The sequence below is a fragment of the Natrix helvetica genome (assembly GCF_964273705.1).
Source record: "Natrix helvetica genome assembly, chromosome: 1".
Taxonomy (NCBI): Eukaryota; Metazoa; Chordata; class Lepidosauria; order Squamata; family Natricidae; genus Natrix; species Natrix helvetica.
The window spans coordinates 1,614,412-1,633,639 of record NC_138548.1 but is presented as its reverse complement, the minus strand read 5'-3'; the positions used below and the strand labels follow the sequence as shown (position 1 = coordinate 1,633,639).

General features: G+C 49.6%; 1 protein-coding gene across 1 annotated transcript in view; it reads right to left on the bottom strand.

Moving 5' to 3' along the window:
- Positions 1 to 19,228, bottom strand: part of FBN3 (fibrillin 3) — a gene marked incomplete at both ends in the record, with an annotated part of 154,835 nt that overhangs the window by 51,302 nt on the left and 84,305 nt on the right. Inside the window, 10 exons of the mRNA XM_081938392.1 lie at positions 1,031 to 1,192; positions 3,326 to 3,448; positions 4,963 to 5,085; positions 6,952 to 7,077; positions 8,065 to 8,187; positions 9,160 to 9,282; positions 12,223 to 12,348; positions 12,442 to 12,567; positions 14,820 to 14,942; positions 18,546 to 18,671. Coding sequence (XP_081794518.1) covers positions 1,031 to 1,192; positions 3,326 to 3,448; positions 4,963 to 5,085; positions 6,952 to 7,077; positions 8,065 to 8,187; positions 9,160 to 9,282; positions 12,223 to 12,348; positions 12,442 to 12,567; positions 14,820 to 14,942; positions 18,546 to 18,671 — 1,281 coding nt within the window. The remainder of the gene's footprint in view (positions 1 to 1,030; positions 1,193 to 3,325; positions 3,449 to 4,962; positions 5,086 to 6,951; positions 7,078 to 8,064; positions 8,188 to 9,159; positions 9,283 to 12,222; positions 12,349 to 12,441; positions 12,568 to 14,819; positions 14,943 to 18,545; positions 18,672 to 19,228) is intronic.

Sequence of the window (19,228 nt, the reverse complement as noted above, 5' to 3'; positions counted from 1 at the left end):
ACTCCCAGAATTCCCCAGTCAGCCATGCTACCTTGGATGAGGTAAGGCCTCTTGAAAAGAAGCACCTTTGGGTTGGGAAGAGATTCAACGCTCCTTTATCCGGCATGGGATAGGGCAGTGACAGCTAACCTTTTTTTTGTGTTGTGTGCTGAAAGCACCTGCACACACAATGCAATGTGCATGTGACCCTCCCCGTGTGCCCTGCCCCCCCACATGTGCACTCAATTCCCCCACATGCGCCCCCCACCCAGTTTTGGCTTCCAGCTTGGTGCAGGCCCAAAATGGGGCACGGAGGTGCTGTGCGAGGCCCCCAAAATGCAATGAGAACCCCCCACACACAGAGCTGGCCGGGGGGGAGGCACATGCACACATGCACAGTGGAGGTGGGCTGCAGCGATGGATGGTGTGCCCGCAGAGAGGTGCCATAAGTTCAACATCTTCGGGATAGGGCTTCCTGCTTGAGCAGGGGGTTGGACTAGAAGACCTCCAAGGTCCCTTTCCAAATCTGCTACTCCCATGATGGTGAACCAGTGGCACCTCTGAAGCCTCTGGAGGGAGAAAAATATCCCAATGGGCAACCTGTTCTCGAACTTCCGGTTTGCATGTTGGGCCATTTTTTGTCCTCCGGAGGCTTCACTGAAGCTCCCAGAGGGTGAAAAACAGCCCAATGTGCAAACCAGAAGTCCAAACACAGGCCATTTCTGGCCTTCGGAGGGCCCCTGGGGGGCAGGCTGTTTCCCGCCCCCCCCCCAGGCTCCAGAGGCTAAAACGAGTCCACCATGCCATCACGTGCCAAAAGCGCGGTGGGGGGGGAAGTGCAGGGGGGAGCGCGTGCATGCATGGGGGGGCGGGCACATAGAATTATGGGTGGAGGCGCGCATGCAACCCTCCCCCCCCCCCGCTTTGACGTTTTAAAGGGTGATTTTGTGGCATTGCTATTTTAATGCCTGCAAACCTCCTGCAGGAAATCAGCCGCACAAATCAATTGGTCCAGCGATGCAGCCCTGGCACAGCTGGCACCACAACTCACTGGTGTTGGCAGCCGGGCAGAGCTCGCAGGGGTTCCCCCAGGCCCGGCCCAGGGAGCAGCAGCAGGAAGCCCGTGTCACGCCCACGCCGATTTCCGCACTGCACGAGATCCCGCCGTCGCCGCGGTCTTGCGTGTCCAGGAAACAGTTCCCCACTCGGGTGTCTGGGTGGGAAGGAGAGAGGGAGGGAGGGAGGGAGGGAGGGAGACAGAAGGAGAGTGAAGGAAAACTGCAGGAGGCGGAGGAAGAGGACTTACTTAGGATAACTTTATTGTGGCTTTGAATGTACACTAATCGGCCTACATTAAAATGAAATTTCGTTGTAGACAGCTTGTCACGTTCTGAGCATGCTCACTCTGTTGTGTATTGGTGGGAGAAAGCCGACGGCTGATTGGCTGACCATCTGACAGCTTGGAGTATAAAAGGGAGCTGTGCCGGTCTCGGAGCCGGTTACCCTGTTAGTTTGTTAATGTTCAGGAATAAACCTGTCTCCGCCTCAGTTATTCTGGCAGCCACCCACCGCTCTCAGTACAGGACACAGCTCTCCAAGGGTCAGCAGCCCCCTCCAATAGACACCACAGAAACACGACAAAACAAATAAACACATAAATGCAAAAGTCATGCACATACCCACCAGGGGTGGGTTCCTACCAGTTCGGACCGGTTTGCCTGAGTAGGTAGTAACTCGGTCACCTTCTTCCCCGAACTGGCTCTATCGGCAGCGCTGTAAGTGCTGCCATCTTGTTTTTTGTTTCTTTGCATGCGCAGAAGCTATTTTTTCACTACCGGCATGCGTGTGCGTGCAAAGCGCGTCCCTGAGCAGACCGGCAGTAAAAGAATCCAGAATCCGCCCCTGATACCCACATATATTATACATATATTAACCCACATCTACATGGTAAGAAAAATGAATCTTGCGAGTTTGCGAATCTTGCGGATGGTGTAGGGAACAAAGTTTTTACATAATCTGGTAATCCTGCTAGAAATACTTTGAAACCTCCTCCCAGAAGGGAGTGACAGAAACAGACCCTGGAGTGAGTGTGTGGGGTCTCTAACAATGCTTCCAGCTCTAAGCACATAGCGCTTATAAGCAGTATCCCAAGTGACAGAAAGTGAGTTTCCTATGATCTTCTCCACTGTCCTCACCACTCTCTGTAGGGACTTTCTATCTGGGGCCTGTTGCCACCGAACCAAACAGGGATGCGGTTTGTTAAAACGCTCTTGATCGTGGCTCTGTAAAAGGTGGCCAGGACAAGAAGGAGAAAGCTGTGCTCTCCTCATCCAATGCAGGAAATACAGGTGCTAGTTTGCGCAGTTCACTACGGATCACGTGCGGAGAGCCCAGTTCAGATTGTTAGTTAGATGACATTCAGGGGGCTTCAGGTCCAAGGATGCATACAAGAGGCAGTTGTGTGTCCAACACATGTCAACAAGCTCTGCCTTTGCAAAGGGGTGGGGGTGGGGGTGGGAATTCTTTCTGGGATAGATCAGCTGAGGGATTGTTTTTTTCCCAATGCAACAGCCATCATGTCATCTGTTAGCCGAGTGTTTCTCAACCGTAACCATTTTAAGGTGGCGGACTTCAACTCCCAGAATGCACCTGTGCAGATGTTCTCATAAAAACCTGGATTTGTTGTTATATTTTGGGTTTATTTTAATTTCTGAATTTAACATTTTTCATGTTTATGCTGTTAATTGGAAGCCGCTCTGAGTTAGCTTTGCACAGGGAGATGGGCCCTTTCCCTTCACAGTGCTTTTACAGCCGTCTCTAAGTGGTTTTCAGAGTCAGTCTCTTGCTCCTTCCTTCCTTCCTTCCTTCCTTCCTTCCTTCCTTCCTTCCTTCCTTCCTTCCTTCCTTCCTTCCTTCCCACTTAGACTTATATGCCACTTCAAAGTGTTTTACAGCCCCCTCTAAGTGTTTTACAGAGTCAGCCTATGGCTCCTTCCACCCTCCCTCCCTCCCTCCTTCCCCCCATCCCTCCTTTGCAATAGCCCTTATACTTTTACAGCCCTCTCTAAGCTGTTGAGAGTCAGCCTATTGACCCCAACAATCTGGGTCCTCATTTTACTGACCTCGGAAGGACGGAAAGGCTGAGGCAACCTTGAGCCTGGTGAGGTTTGAACTGCCAAATTTTAGGCATCCGGCAGTCAGCAGAAGTAGCCTGCAGTACTGCGCTCTGACCACTGCGCCACCCTGGCTCATATAAGTTTATGGAATAAAAGAATGATATGGACGGCACCGCGTGGAGGACTTCCCAGTGCATGCCACCCGGAGACCCCGTGGGGATCCTCCTTACCCACACAGCCCACTCCGGTGGGGTTCAGCTCGAAGTCCTGAGGGCAGTTGCAGAGGTAGCTGCCTGGCGTGTTGACGCAAAGGCCGTTGATGCAGTTGACGGGATCGGCGCACTCGTTGATGTCTGTCGGAGAGAGGCAGGGAAAGGAATTAAAGCCTGCCTGGGAACGGCTGATGGGGTCACATCCTTGGCAGAAGGAGCTGCCCAACCGTGGGCACTGGGGATGCTGCAGTGGCAATCTCCTCGGTCTGTGTTTGCAAGAGAGAAGTAGGCAGAGAGGCAGATCCTCAACAAAGGCAGGGACGTCCGGGGGAGGGGGGGGAGGAATTTTCATAATAGAATAGACCGGACTGGACCAGAACAGAACAGAACATAGGAATGGAACGGAATGGAATAGAATAGAAGAATAGGATTGAATGGAATGGAATGGAATGGAATAGAACAGAACAGAACAGAATATAGAATATAAAGAGAATAGAACAGAACAGAATAGATTGAATAGAAGAATAGATTGAATGTAATGGAAGACAATAGAATGAAATAGAATAGAATGGAATAGAATAGAATAGATTGAATAGAAGAATATTGAATGGAATGGAAGACAATAGAATGGAATAGAATAGAATGGAATGGAATATAGCAGTGATGGCGAACCTATGGCACGCGTGCCACAGGTGGCACGTGGAGCCATTTGTCAGGGCACGCGAGGCACTGCCCTGTCAGCTGGCCAGCGCACGTGCGCGCTGGCCAGCTGAGTTCACCGTTTTTTAAAGCCATTTTTCGCCCTCCCCAGGCTCCAGAAGATTTATAGGAGCCTGGGGAGGGCGGAAAGAGCCTCCCCCGCCCCCCCAGAGGCCCTCCGGAGGCTTCAGGGACCGTCTGGAGGCTTCCCTGAAGCCTTCGGAACGCTTAAAACGACCATCTGAGGAAATCGGAAGTGACTTCCGGTTTGCTCGGAGGGTCGTTTTAAGCGCTCCGAAGGCGTCAGGGAAGCTTCCGGACGGTCCCTGAAGCCTTCGGAACACTTTAAACGACCCTCTGAGAAAACTGGTTTGCTTGGAGGGTCGTTTTCAGCGCTCCGAATGCGTCAGGGAAGCCTCTGGACTGTCCCTGAAGCCTCCGGAGGGTCTCGGGGGGGGGGGGAAGAATCTTTTCGCCCTCCCCAGGCTCCTATAAAGCCTCTGAAGCCTGGGGAGGGCAGAAAAAGCATGCAAAAATGGGGTGTCGCGCCTGTAGTGCCCATATGCGCACTGAAGAGTGTCGCACATTGCATTATGGGTGCGGCACGTTCGCACACGACCCCCCAGCGCTCCCTCCACTTGTGGCACGCGAGCCAAAAAAGGTTCGCCATCGCTGGAATATAGAATATAGAGAATAGAATAGAAGAATAGATTGGATTGAATAGAATGGAATGGAAGACAATGGAATGGAATAGAATAGAATATAGAATATAGAGAAAATATAATAGAACCGGATAGATTGAATATAAGAATAAATTGAATGGAATGGAATAGAATGGAATAGAATATAGAGAACTGAATGGAAGACAATGGAATGGAATGGAAGATAATGGAATGGAAGAGAAGAGAACAGATAAAGAGGACTACCTGTAGTGAGGATGGGTCCTTCCATCTCACCTGTGCAGTTGCCGCCACTCCTGTCCAGCTCATATCCATCGTCACAGGCACAGCGGAACATTCCGGGCAGATTCTGGCAGGTGCCAAAGACGCAGATATTTTGGAAGGTGCATTCATCAATATCTGAAAGGAAAGACAGTGAATTTTGGTGGCTTTATCCTCAACAAATGGCCATCCAATCTCCCCTTGAAAGCCTCCAGGGAGGAAGCTCCCACCACTTCTGAAGGCAACTTCAGTTCCATGGGTTGATTGCTCTCACGGCCAGAAAGTTCCCCCTTATTTCTAGGTTGAATCTCTCTCCTTGATCAGTCTCCCTCCATTATTCCTTCGGGTGCCTTGGAGAATAGATTGAAACTTCCCCCCCCCCTCCTCTCTGTGGCAGCCCCTCAAATATTGGAAGACTGACATCCTGTCTCCCCTGGTCCTTCTCTTCCCTAGACTAATTAGACTAGATCAGACCCACGTCTGATTCCCAGGCCCACCAACCGCCTGGCTCAACGCTTGAGAAGTTTAAAAGAATAAGAGAGTTGGAAGGGACCTTGGAGGTCTTCTAGTCCAACCCCCTGCTTAGGCAGGAAACCACATATCATTTTGGACAAATGGTTGTCTGGTCTCTTCCTAAAAATCTCCAGTGGTGGAAGCACCCACAACCTCTGAAGATGCACTATATTGCCAAAAGTATCCGCTCACCCATCCACATAATCAAAGTCAGTTGCGAGCGAATACTTTTGGCAATATAGTGTAACTCTTTCCACTGACTAATTGTCCTCACTGTTAAGGAAGCTTTGTCAGGCCTGTAGTTATGTTTCTTATTAGGATCTTTGGCCTGCCACACTTTCTATTATTTTCCTATGCTGTTTCATTAGTGTAGTAGTTGGGAGGGGGGAATAGAAAGGAGTAGGATTGTAGAATGGATTGTTGACGTATTCTTTTATAGAAGCTCAAGGTCATCTTTTGTCTCCGCACCTCGACACCTGACCGGAAGCAGAGGGGTGTAGATGCCAGCGTGGAAGATGATGATTGGAACATGTGATGGACTTATGGGGTGTGGGGATAGATCATGAACTTTCAACTGGGTGGAATTCCAGGAAAAACATTAGAGTTGGAATTCCATAGACGTGCTAACTTGCCTGCATGAATAAATTGGACCTTTAAGGATAACTTTGCCTTGGACAATGATTTAATTCTGCATGGTATTTAGAACGCCTGACAAGTTTCTGCTTAGTTCTAAAGTGCTTCTCTCCTTGATTAGTTTGCTTCTCATCCTGCCTTCGGGTGCTTTGGAGAAGAGGTTAGCCCCCTCTTCTTTGGGGCAGCCCCTCAACTATTGGAAGACTGCTATCAGTCTGTCAGAGCTGCCTTCCTTTGGGGGGGGGGAGGGGGGGGAGCCGTGGGAAGATGAGGGAAACAAAAAGCCATCCCACAGCCCCTGAAGTCTCCATCTCCATCTGTCTGACCTTTGCAGGGATATCTTCTTCGAATATGACTGGACAACGGGGGAGATAACAGGGCGAATGGAACGGAAAAGGGGACGTTAACTGGGAATCCCAAAAAATGCTTTTTCCAAGCGGCAACGGGACTTTCTGGTTTTCTTTGAAGACGTTTCGCTTCTCCTCCAAGAAGCTTCTTCGGCTCTGACTGTCTTCTAGAGCTGAAGAAGCTTCTTGGATGAGAAGCGAAACCTCCTCAAAGAAAAAAACCAAAAGAAGTCCAGCTGCCTCTTGGAAAAAGCACCGGTGGGACAAGCGTCACCTGGATGACTGAGAATCTTCTTAGACATTCAACTAGGGAATCTTTGCGCGGACATTCTTAGTTCTGGCTTTGCTGCATTGTAACCGCGTGGCTTTTAGTGAAAAGAATCTTTTCGCTACAAACGGAATTTCTTTGCGAAAGGACCAAGTTGGGCCCGGCCTGACTTCATCTTTCTTTCCACGAACACCCAATCCTCCCTGCCACCCTCCGTCTTACCCAGTCCCCAAATCAGCTCACCTTGGCAAGCCTTGCTGTCGTCAGTGGGGTTGAATCCCATTTCGCACTCACAGCGGTAGCCCCCGGGGGCGTTGAGGCACTGCCCGTTCTCACAGAGGTTGACGTTGTCGGCACACTCGTCCACATCTGGAGGGGAAAACGTGGCATGGACGGGCCTTCTCTCGGCCAACAACCGCCCCCACAATACCCTGCCGAGACCCTTCGTGGTCACTTCCAAAACGCCGGTCGGCTGGAGAGATTCAATCAGGAGATTGCAATCTTCCCAATCTGGCAGGTTCCTTTGGGACTCCGAGGGGGCCTTGTGGGCACACTCACAAAATGGCTGCCATGGAGACCCGGCCATTTCCAAGCTCACAAGGCTTCCTGGTGGATCAAACATGCACCCCGCTTCCCCCTTCAGGGTTCCAAGACTCTCGAGGCTCATCCCGTTTTCCTTTCACTGCCATTGAACAACGGAATTGCATTCTGCCCACTTCTAATGCCTGGGGTCGTGATGGCAAACCTATGGCACGCATGGCACAGGGGGCGCGCACAGCCCTCGTCCCCGCTCAGCTCCACCGCACATGTCCGTGCGCCTCCTGCTGGCCAGCTGGTTTTCGGGTCCCCGCCGTGCATGCGCTGAGGACGGGGGGTGCATGTGGGAGATGCATGTGCATGCGTAGGGGGGCAGGACATGCACAGGGGTCACATGCGCACCTGGGGGTCAGCGCATGCGTGTGGGGTGGCACGTGCATGCATGGTGGGGTGGGGTGAGCGCAGGGGGTTGCACATGCATTTGTGGGGGAGGGTCTCACATGCATTGCATTATGTGGCGCTCTCCCTCTTTTAGCATGCAACGACATGTGCGCACACATAATGCAATGCATGTGAGACCCTCCCCCACACGTCCCCCCACGCATGCATGTGCAACCCCCTGTGCTCACCCCACCCCGCCACACGTGTGTGCTCACATGCACCCCTTACACATGTGCACGTGACTCCTGTGCATGTCCTCCCCCACCCCCCACTCATGCATGGAGCTGCATCTGGAGGCAAAAAGGTGGATGGCGCAGGCCGGCCGAGAGCCAGGAAAACTCTCGGAGTCTTTTTCAGAAAGGAACTTTTCTTACTCACCGGAACAGGAGTATCCGTCCCCACTGAAGCCCTCCTGGCAGGCGCAGCGGAAGGAGCCTGGCGTGTTCAGGCAGTTGGCGTTGAGGTTGCAACTGTGGGCCTCGGTGGCACACTCGTCCAGGTCTGGGAAGGAGAAAAACAGGAGGGGGCTGAAGGAGGAAGCCTCACCCCCACAGCCCCCCCGCCTGCAGGGACCCCGGCTAAAGTTTCCGGCCCTGGACTCAACTTATGACCACCGTAAAGATCAACAGATTCATTCTCAAGAGGCCTCTTCTTTACCTGAGGCATCACGTGACTGCACATATGACTTTAGAACCCTTCTCCCCTCCACAGTCATTAAGTGAATCACGGTGGTGGCTAAATGAGACATAATTTGTGACCCTCCCTGTTGGCTTCTGCATAGACTTGCCAACAGAATAGAATAGAAATTAGACTAGAATAGAATGATTAAAATAGAATAGAATAATTAGAATAGAATAGAACAAATAGAATAGAATAAAAGGGACCTTGGAGGTCTTCTAGTCCAACCCCCTGCTCAGGCAGGGAACCCTATACCATTTCAGACAAATTGATGTCAAACCTCTTCTTAAAAACCTCCAGTGATGGAGCACCACAACCTCTGGAGGCAAGTGGTTCCACTGGTTAATTGTTCCTAACTGTCAGGAAATTTCTCCTTCATTCCAGGTTGCTTCTCTCCTTGGTTAGTTTCCATCTATTGCTTCTTCTCCTGCCTCCAGGTGCTTTGGAGAATAAGTTGACCCCCTCTTCTTTCGGGCAGTACTGCTATCCTGTCTCCCCTAGTCCTTCTTTCTCTTAAGCTAGACATACCCAGTTCCTGCAACCGTTCTTTTACTCTCCAGTCCCCTCATCATCTTTGTTGCTCTTCTCTGCACTCTTTCTGGAGTCTCCACATCTTTTCTACATAAATCAAGGACCACCTGTGGATGTGCTCAGGGAATCTTCTACCCTGCACCCGGAAATCTACCCGGGGCTTCCAAAATTCTTCCCCTCAAATGTGGCCACTGGTTGCAAATCCTTCCCCCTCCGAGCCAGGCCGGCCGGACAGCTGCCTTTTCCCCATCCCTGGTCACTCACCGTTGCATTTCAGCCCATCGCCGAGCCAGCCCTGGCGGCACTTGCACCGGAAGCTCCCCGGGATGTTGATGCACGAAGCATGCATGTCACAGTTGTGAGCCCCGATTTCACACTCGTCGATGTCTGCGGGACAGAAGGAAAAAGTGAACGTGTGGGAGGACCGGAAGTACCTCAGCGACAGACATAAAAAACCATTGGCTCTGAAGAGCCTCACATAAATTCTGGCTGACAATACAATACCATACAATGGTAGAGTTGGAAGGGACCCTGGAGGTCTTCTAGTCCAACCCCCTGCCTAGTCAGGAAACCCTATACCATTCCAGACAAATGGCTATCCAACATGTTCTTAAAGACTTCCAGTGTTGGGGCATTCACAACTTCTGGAGGCAAATTCTGTTCCACTGATTAATTGTTCTAACTGTCAGGAAATTTCTCCTCAGTTCTAAGTTGCTTCTCTCCTTGATTAGTTTCCACCCATTGCTTCTTGTCCTGCCCTCAGGTGCCTTGGAGAATAGTTTGACTCCCTCTTCTTTGTGGCAACCCCTGAGATATTGGAAGACTGCTATCATGTCTCCCCTAGTCCTTCTTTTCATTAAACTAGACCTACCCAGTTCCTGCAACCATTCTTCATATGTTTTAGTCTCCAGTCCCCTAATCCTCTTTGTTGCTCTTCTCTGCACTCTTTCTAGAGTCTCCACATCTTTTCTACATCGTGGCGACCAGAACTGGATGTAAATATTCCAAGTGTGGCCTTACCAAGGCATTATAAAGTGGTATTAACCCTTCACGGGATCTTGATTCAAACTGATGCCAATGGATCTTCGGATCAGAACTTTCCTGAAGGGAAAGTGGAGAAGGAGCTGCATCTCATTAGACCCAGAGGAACGTAAAAAGGTTCCTTGTAGGTCAAAGATTGGCTCTCTGAATCGGCGTGGGGGGAGGCGACATTGTATAAAATGGTGGCTATAAAGCTGAAGCTCCTGGACTAAGCATTTGAGCAGGGGTGGTGCCTGGAAGGAGTGATGAGAGCTGGTGAGAAGATTTAAATAACCACCTGACGCAAATCAGAATTTGGAAAAGGCAAAGAATTTTGTGAGTGGAAAATAACATTAGCGGATAGATTGGGATTTTGGCGGAAAGAAAAGAAAGAAGGGGAAAAAAAATTGTGGTTTAAATCGTTAAGCCCAAAGAGAACTGCTTGCTTTAAACAAGTTGGAGACAGAAATGAGAATTGACTAACCCATTGAAATACAAACTCTGGATCTGAAAAGATTGTGTCTTTCAAAGAGATTAACTGACAATTGGGAACCTCGCACGGGAAAAGAAGGAGGGGGGGGGAACAGAAGCTAAAAATACCAACACCCAGGAGACTTGCTTTGTTAGAGCTTGTTCTAATTTACATATCTTAAGCAACCCTAATTAATGGGAGGTGGAAGATGACAAGAAGAAAAATCAAGAAAAAGCGTTATTTTTTTTCCCTGTTCATAATTCTATCTTTCCTGGATTTAAAACTGGAAAAAGTGAGAGCGTGTTCTCCACGGGAAGGAAATTTTGTTTTTAATATTGTAACGGTGGTCTTCTGGCTAGGAGCCTGATGGTGGGGATCGGACAGCCAGCTTTGTTGCATAGTTCTCTTCTTTTAATTTCTCACCGGCAAACTCCTTCCTTTTTCCTTCATTTCCCTGACTTTTTTATACCTTCCAGTATCAGTGCATCACGGATAAAGAGAGCTGGCACAATTAATGCCAGGCGCAAAGAATCAGGATGACACATTAAGTGGCAGCTCAAACATTTATTGCTTAAGTTTATTTCTAAGACTCTAGTCCAGGGGGTTCCCCAAACATGGCATCTTTTAAGACTTCAATTCCCAGAAATTCCTCAGCTAGGCATGCTGGGAGTTGAAGTCTGCAAATCTTAAATGTCGATGGAGATTCGAAGCCATCCAGATCAGGTTTGTCCCAAAGGTGCCTTTTCAAGAGGCATCTTTTTTTATTTTTTCTTTGAAGATGTTTTACTTCTCATCCAAGAAGCTTCTTCAGTTCTGACTGGAGGGTGGGCAAGGGAAGGCTTTATATTCCTTGCATTCTTTTAGAGAGTCCTTGAGGCCACCTGGAGGTTTCTCTGTGTCCTCGGGGTCACCTGAGTGGAGCAAGCAGGCTCCACCCCCATTTGCCCCACTCAGCTGACCCTGAGGACACAGGTAAATCTCCAGGTGGCCTCAAGGACTCCCTGAAAGGATGCAAATGACCAACTTTGCCCGCAAGGAATATAAAGCCTTCCCTTGCCCACCCTCCAGTCAGAACTGAAGAAGCTTCTTGGGTGAGAAGCAAAACGTCTTCAAAGAAAAAAACCAGGAAGTCCTGTTGCCTCCTGAAAAAAGCACCGTTGGGAGACAAAAAGTTGGGAGTCTTGAAGTCGGGAAATCCACAAGTCTTAGAGCCGAGAAGTTTGGAAACACCTGATCTAGTCAGCAAAGCGTCAATACTAAATTGACGCCAATTCAAGAAGCTTTGGACCTGAACCGTTTGTGGCAACGTAGCGATTCCAGACTGATGACTTGCTTGAGACCGCCTCCCCTCCCAGCTCTGCCTGGCCTTCTTCTACAGCAGTGAGAGCGAACCTTTTTTGGCTCCCGTGCCAAAAGCAGGGGGAGCGCAAGGGGGTCGTGAGCGGGCATGCCATACCCATAATGCCATGTGTGCAACCCCCCCCCCGCATGCGGGCATGTGTGCGTGACCAGTAACCCCCTCCCCAAGTGACTTCCGGTTTGGCTGTAGGGTCGTTTTTCGCCCTCCTGAACGCTCCGGAGGGTGAAAAACAGTCCTACAAGCAAACCAGAAATCCGTTCCTGAACTTCCGGTTTGCCCGTAGGCCCGGTTTTTCACGCTCCGGAGCTTTCAAGGAAGCCTTTGGAGGGTGAAAAATGTCCTCAAAAGAAGGCCAGCTGGCCAGCGCACACATGCGCACTGGCCAGCTAACAGGGCAGCCCCTCACGTGCCCTAACAAATGGCTCCGCATGCCACAGGTTTGCCATCACGGTTGTGCAGTGAATAGCCAGCCTACCTGTGCATCCCGTCGTCCCCTTCTTGACGAAGTAGCCCAGCTGGCAATGGCAGATGAAGGAGCCCTTGGTGTTCTCGCATTCCCCGTGCAGGCAGATGTTGGGGTTCAGGTCACACTCGTTCACATCTGGGGGAGGAGAAGGGAGCTGGTTGCAGGCGTCCCCATTCCCACTCCGAGAAGCGCAGGCGGCATTGTGGGAGGCATCCCAGGCGGTCTTACCAATGCAGGTTTTCATGTCCAGGGACGCCATGAAGCCATCGAAGCAGAGGCAGCGGTATTCCCCGGGGATGTTGGTGCACTGGCCGCCATCGCAGATATCTGGGGTGTCCTCACATTCATCGATATCTGGGAGGGAGGGAGGGAGGGAGGGAGGGAGGGGACCAAACGCAAGTCCCTATGCATTGGCTTCCTTTCGTCATGTCTTCCTAAATCACCCCCGTCTCTCTGTGTCATTTGGACCCCGCCCTTTCCCTTGTGGGGGTCAGGTCCCCAGGCTCCCCTGAGGTTCAGTCCCCACATCAGCCTCTGCAAGAGGGGAGATGGGCCTGGCTCAAGACTAACCAGAGGGGGGGGGGGTTAGCTCTTGCTGGGCGAACTGCAATGTATTGAGTCACTGCATTATGCAGTCTTCCCCTCCTTTTTCTCCTTCTCCTCTTTCCTTCCATCTCCTTCTCTGCTTCCGCTCTCCCTGTCTCCTTCCTTCCTTCCTGTTTCTCTATTCCCTTCTTCCCTTTCCACTTCCTTTCTTTCTTCCCCTTCCTTCCTTCCTTCCTTCCTTCCTTCCTGTTTCTCTACTCCCTCCTTCCCCTTCCATTTCCTTCCCTTCTTCCCCTTCCTTCGTTCCTTCCTTCCTGTTTCTCTATTCCCTCCCTCCCTTTCCACTTCCTTCCTTTCTTCTCCTTCCTTCCTTCCTTCCTTCCTTCCTTCCTGTTTCTCCATTCTCTCCCTCCCTTTCCATTTCCCTTCTTCCCCTTCATTCTTTCCTTCCTTCCTGTTTCTCAAATTCCTCCCTCCCTTTCCACTTCCTTCCTTTCTTCCCCTTGCTTCCTTCCTTCCTTCCTTCCTGTTTCTCCATTCCCTCCTTCCCCTTCCATTCCCTTCTTCCCCATCCTTCTTCCCTTCCTTCCTGTTTCTCTATTCCCTCCCTCCCTTTCTCCTTCCTTCCTTCCTTCCTTCCTTCCTTCCTTCCTTCCTGTTTCTCCATTCTCTCCCTCCCTTTCCATTTCCTTCCTTCCTTCTCCTTCCTTCCTTCCTTCCTTCCTTCCTTCCTTCCTTCCTTCCTTCCTTCCTTCCTTCCTTCCTTCCTGTTTCTCCATTCTCTCCCTCCCTTTCCATTTCCTTCCTTCCTTCTCCTTCCTTCCTTCCTTCCTTCCTTCCTTCCTTCCTTCCTATTTCTCCGTTCCCTCCCTCCCTCCCTTTCCATTTCCTTCCTTCCTTCTCCTTCCTTCCTTCCTTCCTTCCTTCCTTCCTTCCTTCCTTCCTTCCTGTTTCTCCATTCTCTCCCTCCCTTTCCATTTCCTTCCTTCCTTCTCCTTCCTTCCTTCCTTCCTTCCTTCCTTCCTTCCTTCCTTCCTTCCTTCCTTCCTTCCTATTTCTCCGTTCCCTCCCTCCCTCCCTTTCCATTTCCTTCCTTCCTTCTCCTTCCTTCCTTCCTTCCTTCCTTCCTTCCTTCCTTCCTGTTTCTCCATTCCCTCCTTCCCCTTCCATTCCCTTCTTCCCCATCCTTCTTCCCTTCCTTCCTGTTTCTCTATTCCCTCCCTCCCTTTCTCCTTCCTTCCTTCCTTCCTTCCTTCCTTCCTTCCTTCCTTCCTTCCTTCCTTCCTTCCTTCCTTCCTGTTTCTCCATTCTCTCCCTCCCTTTCCATTTCCTTCCTTCCTTCTCCTTCCTTCCTTCCTTCCTTCCTTCCTTCCTTCCTTCCTTCCTTCCTGTTTCTCCATTCTCTCCCTCCCTTTCCATTTCCTTCCTTCCTTCTCCTTCCTTCCTTCCTTCCTTCCTTCCTTCCTTCCTTCCTATTTCTCCGTTCCCTCCCTCCCTCCCTTTCCATTTCCTTCCTTCCTTCTCCTTCCTTCCTTCCTTCCTTCCTTCCTTCCTTCCTTCCTTCCTTCCTTCCTTCCTGTTTCTCCGTTCCCTCCCTCCCTCCCTTTCCATTTCCTTCCTTCCTTCCTTCTTCACCATTGCTTCTTTGCTTCCTTCCTCTTCCCCCCCCCCCTTTACATTAAGTACAACAAGTGCAAGCAGGTACCCAAATGGGGCCAGCCAGCCAGCCAGCCAGCCCCTCTCTACTTAAGACTCCATTCCAGCTAGATGCTCTCTTAATCGCTCTAGGTTTTCTTGGGGCCAGTTCGGCTACTGAATGTACAAATCCCTCAGGGAGCTTCTATGGTTGAGGGAAGATTAGAATCGGGGTCTCCCTCCTGCCACTCCAGACTCTTCCCCACCGAGTACCCCCTGGATGGTGGGCTGAGTGGAGGGACCATCCCTCAGGCCCCGTGGGGAACTTCCGTGGCTGAGACTGGAGGGCCGGGATTGGCCCTCCTGAGGCAACTCTGGAAGGAAAACCCGTGGATCGGTCCCGGGAGGCCCACCCAGCTGCTCACCCACGCAAGACCGCTTGTCCGGCATCAGCGCGTAGCCTTCCCCGCAGCTGCACTCGTAGCTGCCTTCGGCGTTGGCGCAGTGCGTGTCGCAGCCGCCGTTCAGGATGGTGCATTCGTCTATATCTGCAGGGGGAAGTAATCGGGCGCCGTAATCAATCGAGTTATTTATAAAAAGAAGAAGGGAAGGATATAAAATAAGATACGATATAATAGAATAATATAAATAATAAAATTAAAATATGATATGATGATATAATAAATAATAAAATAAATGATGATATAGTATAATAACAAAAAATAAATAATAAAATAAAACAGTAATATTATATAATATAATAAATAAAACAAAACAAAACAATGATACGATATAATATAATAAAAATAATAATATAAAATAAATAATAAAATAAAATAAAATGTGATAAAATGTAATAAATAATAAAATAAAATACAAATGTGATGTGATTTCATGTGATATAATAATTAATAAAATTATGCAATGTGCTTGGAAAGGACTCGATAGGCAGATAAAAGGGCCAAATCTAATCTGAAGATGTGGCTGGCTATGTGATCAATAAATAAATAATAATAAAGTGTCGACCTCCGGCAGCCGAAGGTGACGGACGTGTGCGTCCGCCTTTTCGCTGCTTTGGTGGACTCCCCTGAAGTCTAGGGGGAGCACAGGGTGCCTTGGAGGGGCGCCCTGCCGTAGGGGCGGCTTGCTGGGACCCCCTGGAACGGCGGCGGCTGTGGGGGCGGTCTCCAGCTTTGCCCCAGGAGCCGGAGAGTGTAGGGAGCACGCGGAATGCCACTGCGCGCTTCGCCGAACGCAGCCTGGAAGGAAACAATCAATTTGAACGAAACAGCTGAAGTGCGGTGAGGTGAGGGGTCTCCCCAGGTCTTTTACTGTCTTTACTCTTTTGACTGTTCTGCAGTTTTTTGGGGGGATTTTGTTTCAACCTCTGGAGGAGTTCAGATTGGAAGGGGGGGGGAATTTCACCCCCCTTGGAAAAGCGGCACTTGGAAAATCTCTCCCTTTTATAGGGGAGAGAGAAAGTTTAAAATCTACTTTCACTTCCCTTAAATAATGGGGGGAAATTTTTCTTCTTGACTACAACTGCGAGAGAAAGGATGTCTGAACTGATTCTTCTCTAAACTATCTATGGGAACTTTGATTTTGTTGTTTCCTGACCACCTGTACTGGCTGATCCAATATGGCCAACTTCCTCCTCCTTCCTTGTCTTTATGAATGAGACTCCTCCCTTGGAAAACTTTATGGCTTTCAACTAATTTCCACCCCAGAGACCTCCAGGAGCCTCTTCAAATACGTTTTTCCCCTGGATTTGGAATATTTTGACCCACCTATTTGCTCTAGTTTTGTATTAGATGATTTATTCTCCTTTGGACTTGCTTGTCTGGTGATCCCTACCGGCTGTGCTCTCCCACAGACACCATTTCTTTGCATAGAACAATAACTATCTCTGAGCCTCATGATGGGTCCAAAGAAGTTACCGCCTGGTAAGGCCTCATCGGCCCCAACATCTTCCACGTCCAGCCCCATTGCTCACCAGTCACAACTGGGATATTTTTTACAACCTAAAGCCTCCGAAGAGAGTGCAAAGGAATTGTCTATACACCAGATGCTTCAATTCATCTTAAAGGGACAGGACGAAATCAAAAAACAACTGCAGGACTTAAATGAACACCTCAGAGAGGCGAAACAGCAAACCACATGGAATGAACAGAGGATAGGAGTACTGGAGGAGGGTGCGGTTGGGATGAGAGACGAGATGAAGACAATCCAAAGTGGGAATGTAGAATCTGGAAATCAGATGTTAAAAATGGAATTTGAAAGGATGTCTTTTTTCCTTAGGTTCCAAAACTTGCCAGAAGTTGAGAATGAAGATCTTAAGGAGATTATGACCACAATACTAGCAGAATATATTAACAGAGATAAACAACAGCTTTGGTGGAATATTGACCTGATCTATAGGGTTAATTCAGCCTATGCAAGAACACACAATGTTCCAAGGGAAGTTCATGTTAAATTTCTTAGAAAAACTACAAGAGATGAGGTTCTAGGGGAGGACCATTAAAATATAAGGATAAAGAAATAACCATTCTTAAACAGATCCCAAAGAAAGTAAGAGATAACAGAAGGAAATATTCCTTCTTAGCAAAAAAATTATACAATAATGGGGTTTGGTTCAGGTGGCTGTTTCCAGAAGGCATGTTGATTTTCTGGGAAGGCAGCAGAATTAGAATCAACACAGTAGTGGAAGCGGAGGCTTTCACTAAAAAACACAGTGCTCTCTTAGGTGAAATGGGGGATGCTACACAAGAAACAAAGGAGGGAGGGGCTGAGGCTCAGCCAGTGGACGGGGGGGGGGGGGGGGGGGAGGGAGGACGCAACAATTAGAAGACTCAGATCACAAAAGTGATTTGAAACACTATTGCAATTGTTGTTACAATGTACCTTTATGGAAGTGATACAAAACAAATGATTGAAACATACTGATGATCTTGTGTTAAACTCAAAACTGCTAATGCTTATGTAAATGTTGATATTTTTCTATTTCTGTTTGTAAAAGTTGTGAGACCTGGGGCGGGGGGCTTCTCTCCCCACACGATGTAGCTGTCAAAATGTTCTATAACCCTATAATCCCTTTTCCTTGTAAAACTTTTAAAATCAATAAAATTTGAACAATATAAAAAAAAATAACAAAATAAAATAAATGTGGGAAGGCCACAAGGTCATCTGGGAGGGGGGGAAGGGTCGCATGGAGGGGGGCAGTGCTTCCATGGATGCAATGCCCTCCCCCCCACCAATACAATATAGTCACTCCTGGATTTACGACCCAACTGAGCCCAGAACTACGGTCATTAAACAGTTGCTGCCATTAAGCAGGGCACCCATGCAATCCCATCTCCCCTCACGGCAGTCATTATGTGGAGCGTGAGATGGCTTGTGGGAGTAGGGAAGGCCTCGGATTGCCGAAGGAATGGCCATAAAGCGAGGACTACTTCTAAGGAGCCACCAGAGGAATCCTGAACTACCCCTGATCAGATCAGTGCCGACCCCCAAGCTTTTCCCTCTTCCTCCCCAACACCCGGGTAAAATTCTGGGCTCCTGAATCTTCCCTCTCCCGATTGGTTATTCTCCAAGGGGTTTTCCTGGGCGGATCCTTTCCTGCCCCTCTTAAAAGACCAGGCTTCTCCTCCTCCTCCTCCTGCCGTGGGATGCTGTTTGGAGCTGTAGGAAGTTAGCACCCAGCCCTCTCTCCTAGAAAAACAAAATGTCCTGGGAAATATTGAAAAAGGCAGAATACTATCTCCCCCCACTGGATAAGAAATGGAGAAACATGTTTTTAGGCAGGGAACAGACTCACTCTTCATAGCCCCCACCTTTGTCAATAGCTAGTCTAGTCTACATAACAAAGGTAGGATTAGCTTTCTACAGAAACTCACCACATGGCATCTGGGAACTCAACCAAGCTTGGGACCTGTCCACCATTGAACCATCTTTCCAAGAAGCCTCCGTGTTTCCAGGGTCTTTTCCCCCCACTTGGAGCTGAACCCAGAAGGACGTTTTCTTCCAACACAGCCCATCAATGCATCCTCAGCTCTGGATTTTGGGAAGCCAGAGAAGACACCCCCCCGCCCCCAAGCCCCTTTTCCTGGACCGCGAGTCCCAGATCTCGCAAAAGAAGAAGCAGGGGAACTCACCGACACAGCCCTGCCGGTCGAGGGTGGCCTGGTATCCGGAGTCACACGCACACTGGTAGGTGCCAATGACATCCACACAGCGCCCGTTCCGGCACAGGCTGTCACTCAGGGAGCACTCGTTGATATCTGCGAAAGGTGAAGGGGCGGAAGGGAGGGTCTTATGATGTGGAGAGAGCAGAGCCCCTTCAGCCAGGGCCAAGGGTCTGCACCCCCTCCGCATTCAGCATCCAGAGGGATGAGGATGGGAGCCAGTTCCCCCTCTCCTCTGCTCCAACATGTAGGGCCCTTTGTGCTCTCTGAGTTGGGTTCTTTCCTTGCGGATGTTTTATGACCTGACTAGGTAACATCATCAGGAGAAAGAGGTGCTTGCTCAATGTTTAGATACACTGGCTTGCCTGGTCACTGTTGATGGGAGAGCGGTTTTTTCTCCTCTTGCCGTTTCCTTGATTAGGGTGTTGTTTTCTGCTCGCTTGCTTGTTTGTTTGTCTGGTGATAATCCCTGCTTATCTGGGTTTCTCTTTCTATGGAGTCCCTGGTGCTCTCTGAATTTGTTTTCTTGCAGATCTTTCATGACCCAACTAGGGAACATCATCCGGGCTAGAAGGGAGTGGGGTGTTGGACAGGAGGGGGAGGGGGAGGACTGTGGGGTCCTGGGTGCTCTCTGAGCTTGGTGGTTTTCTTGC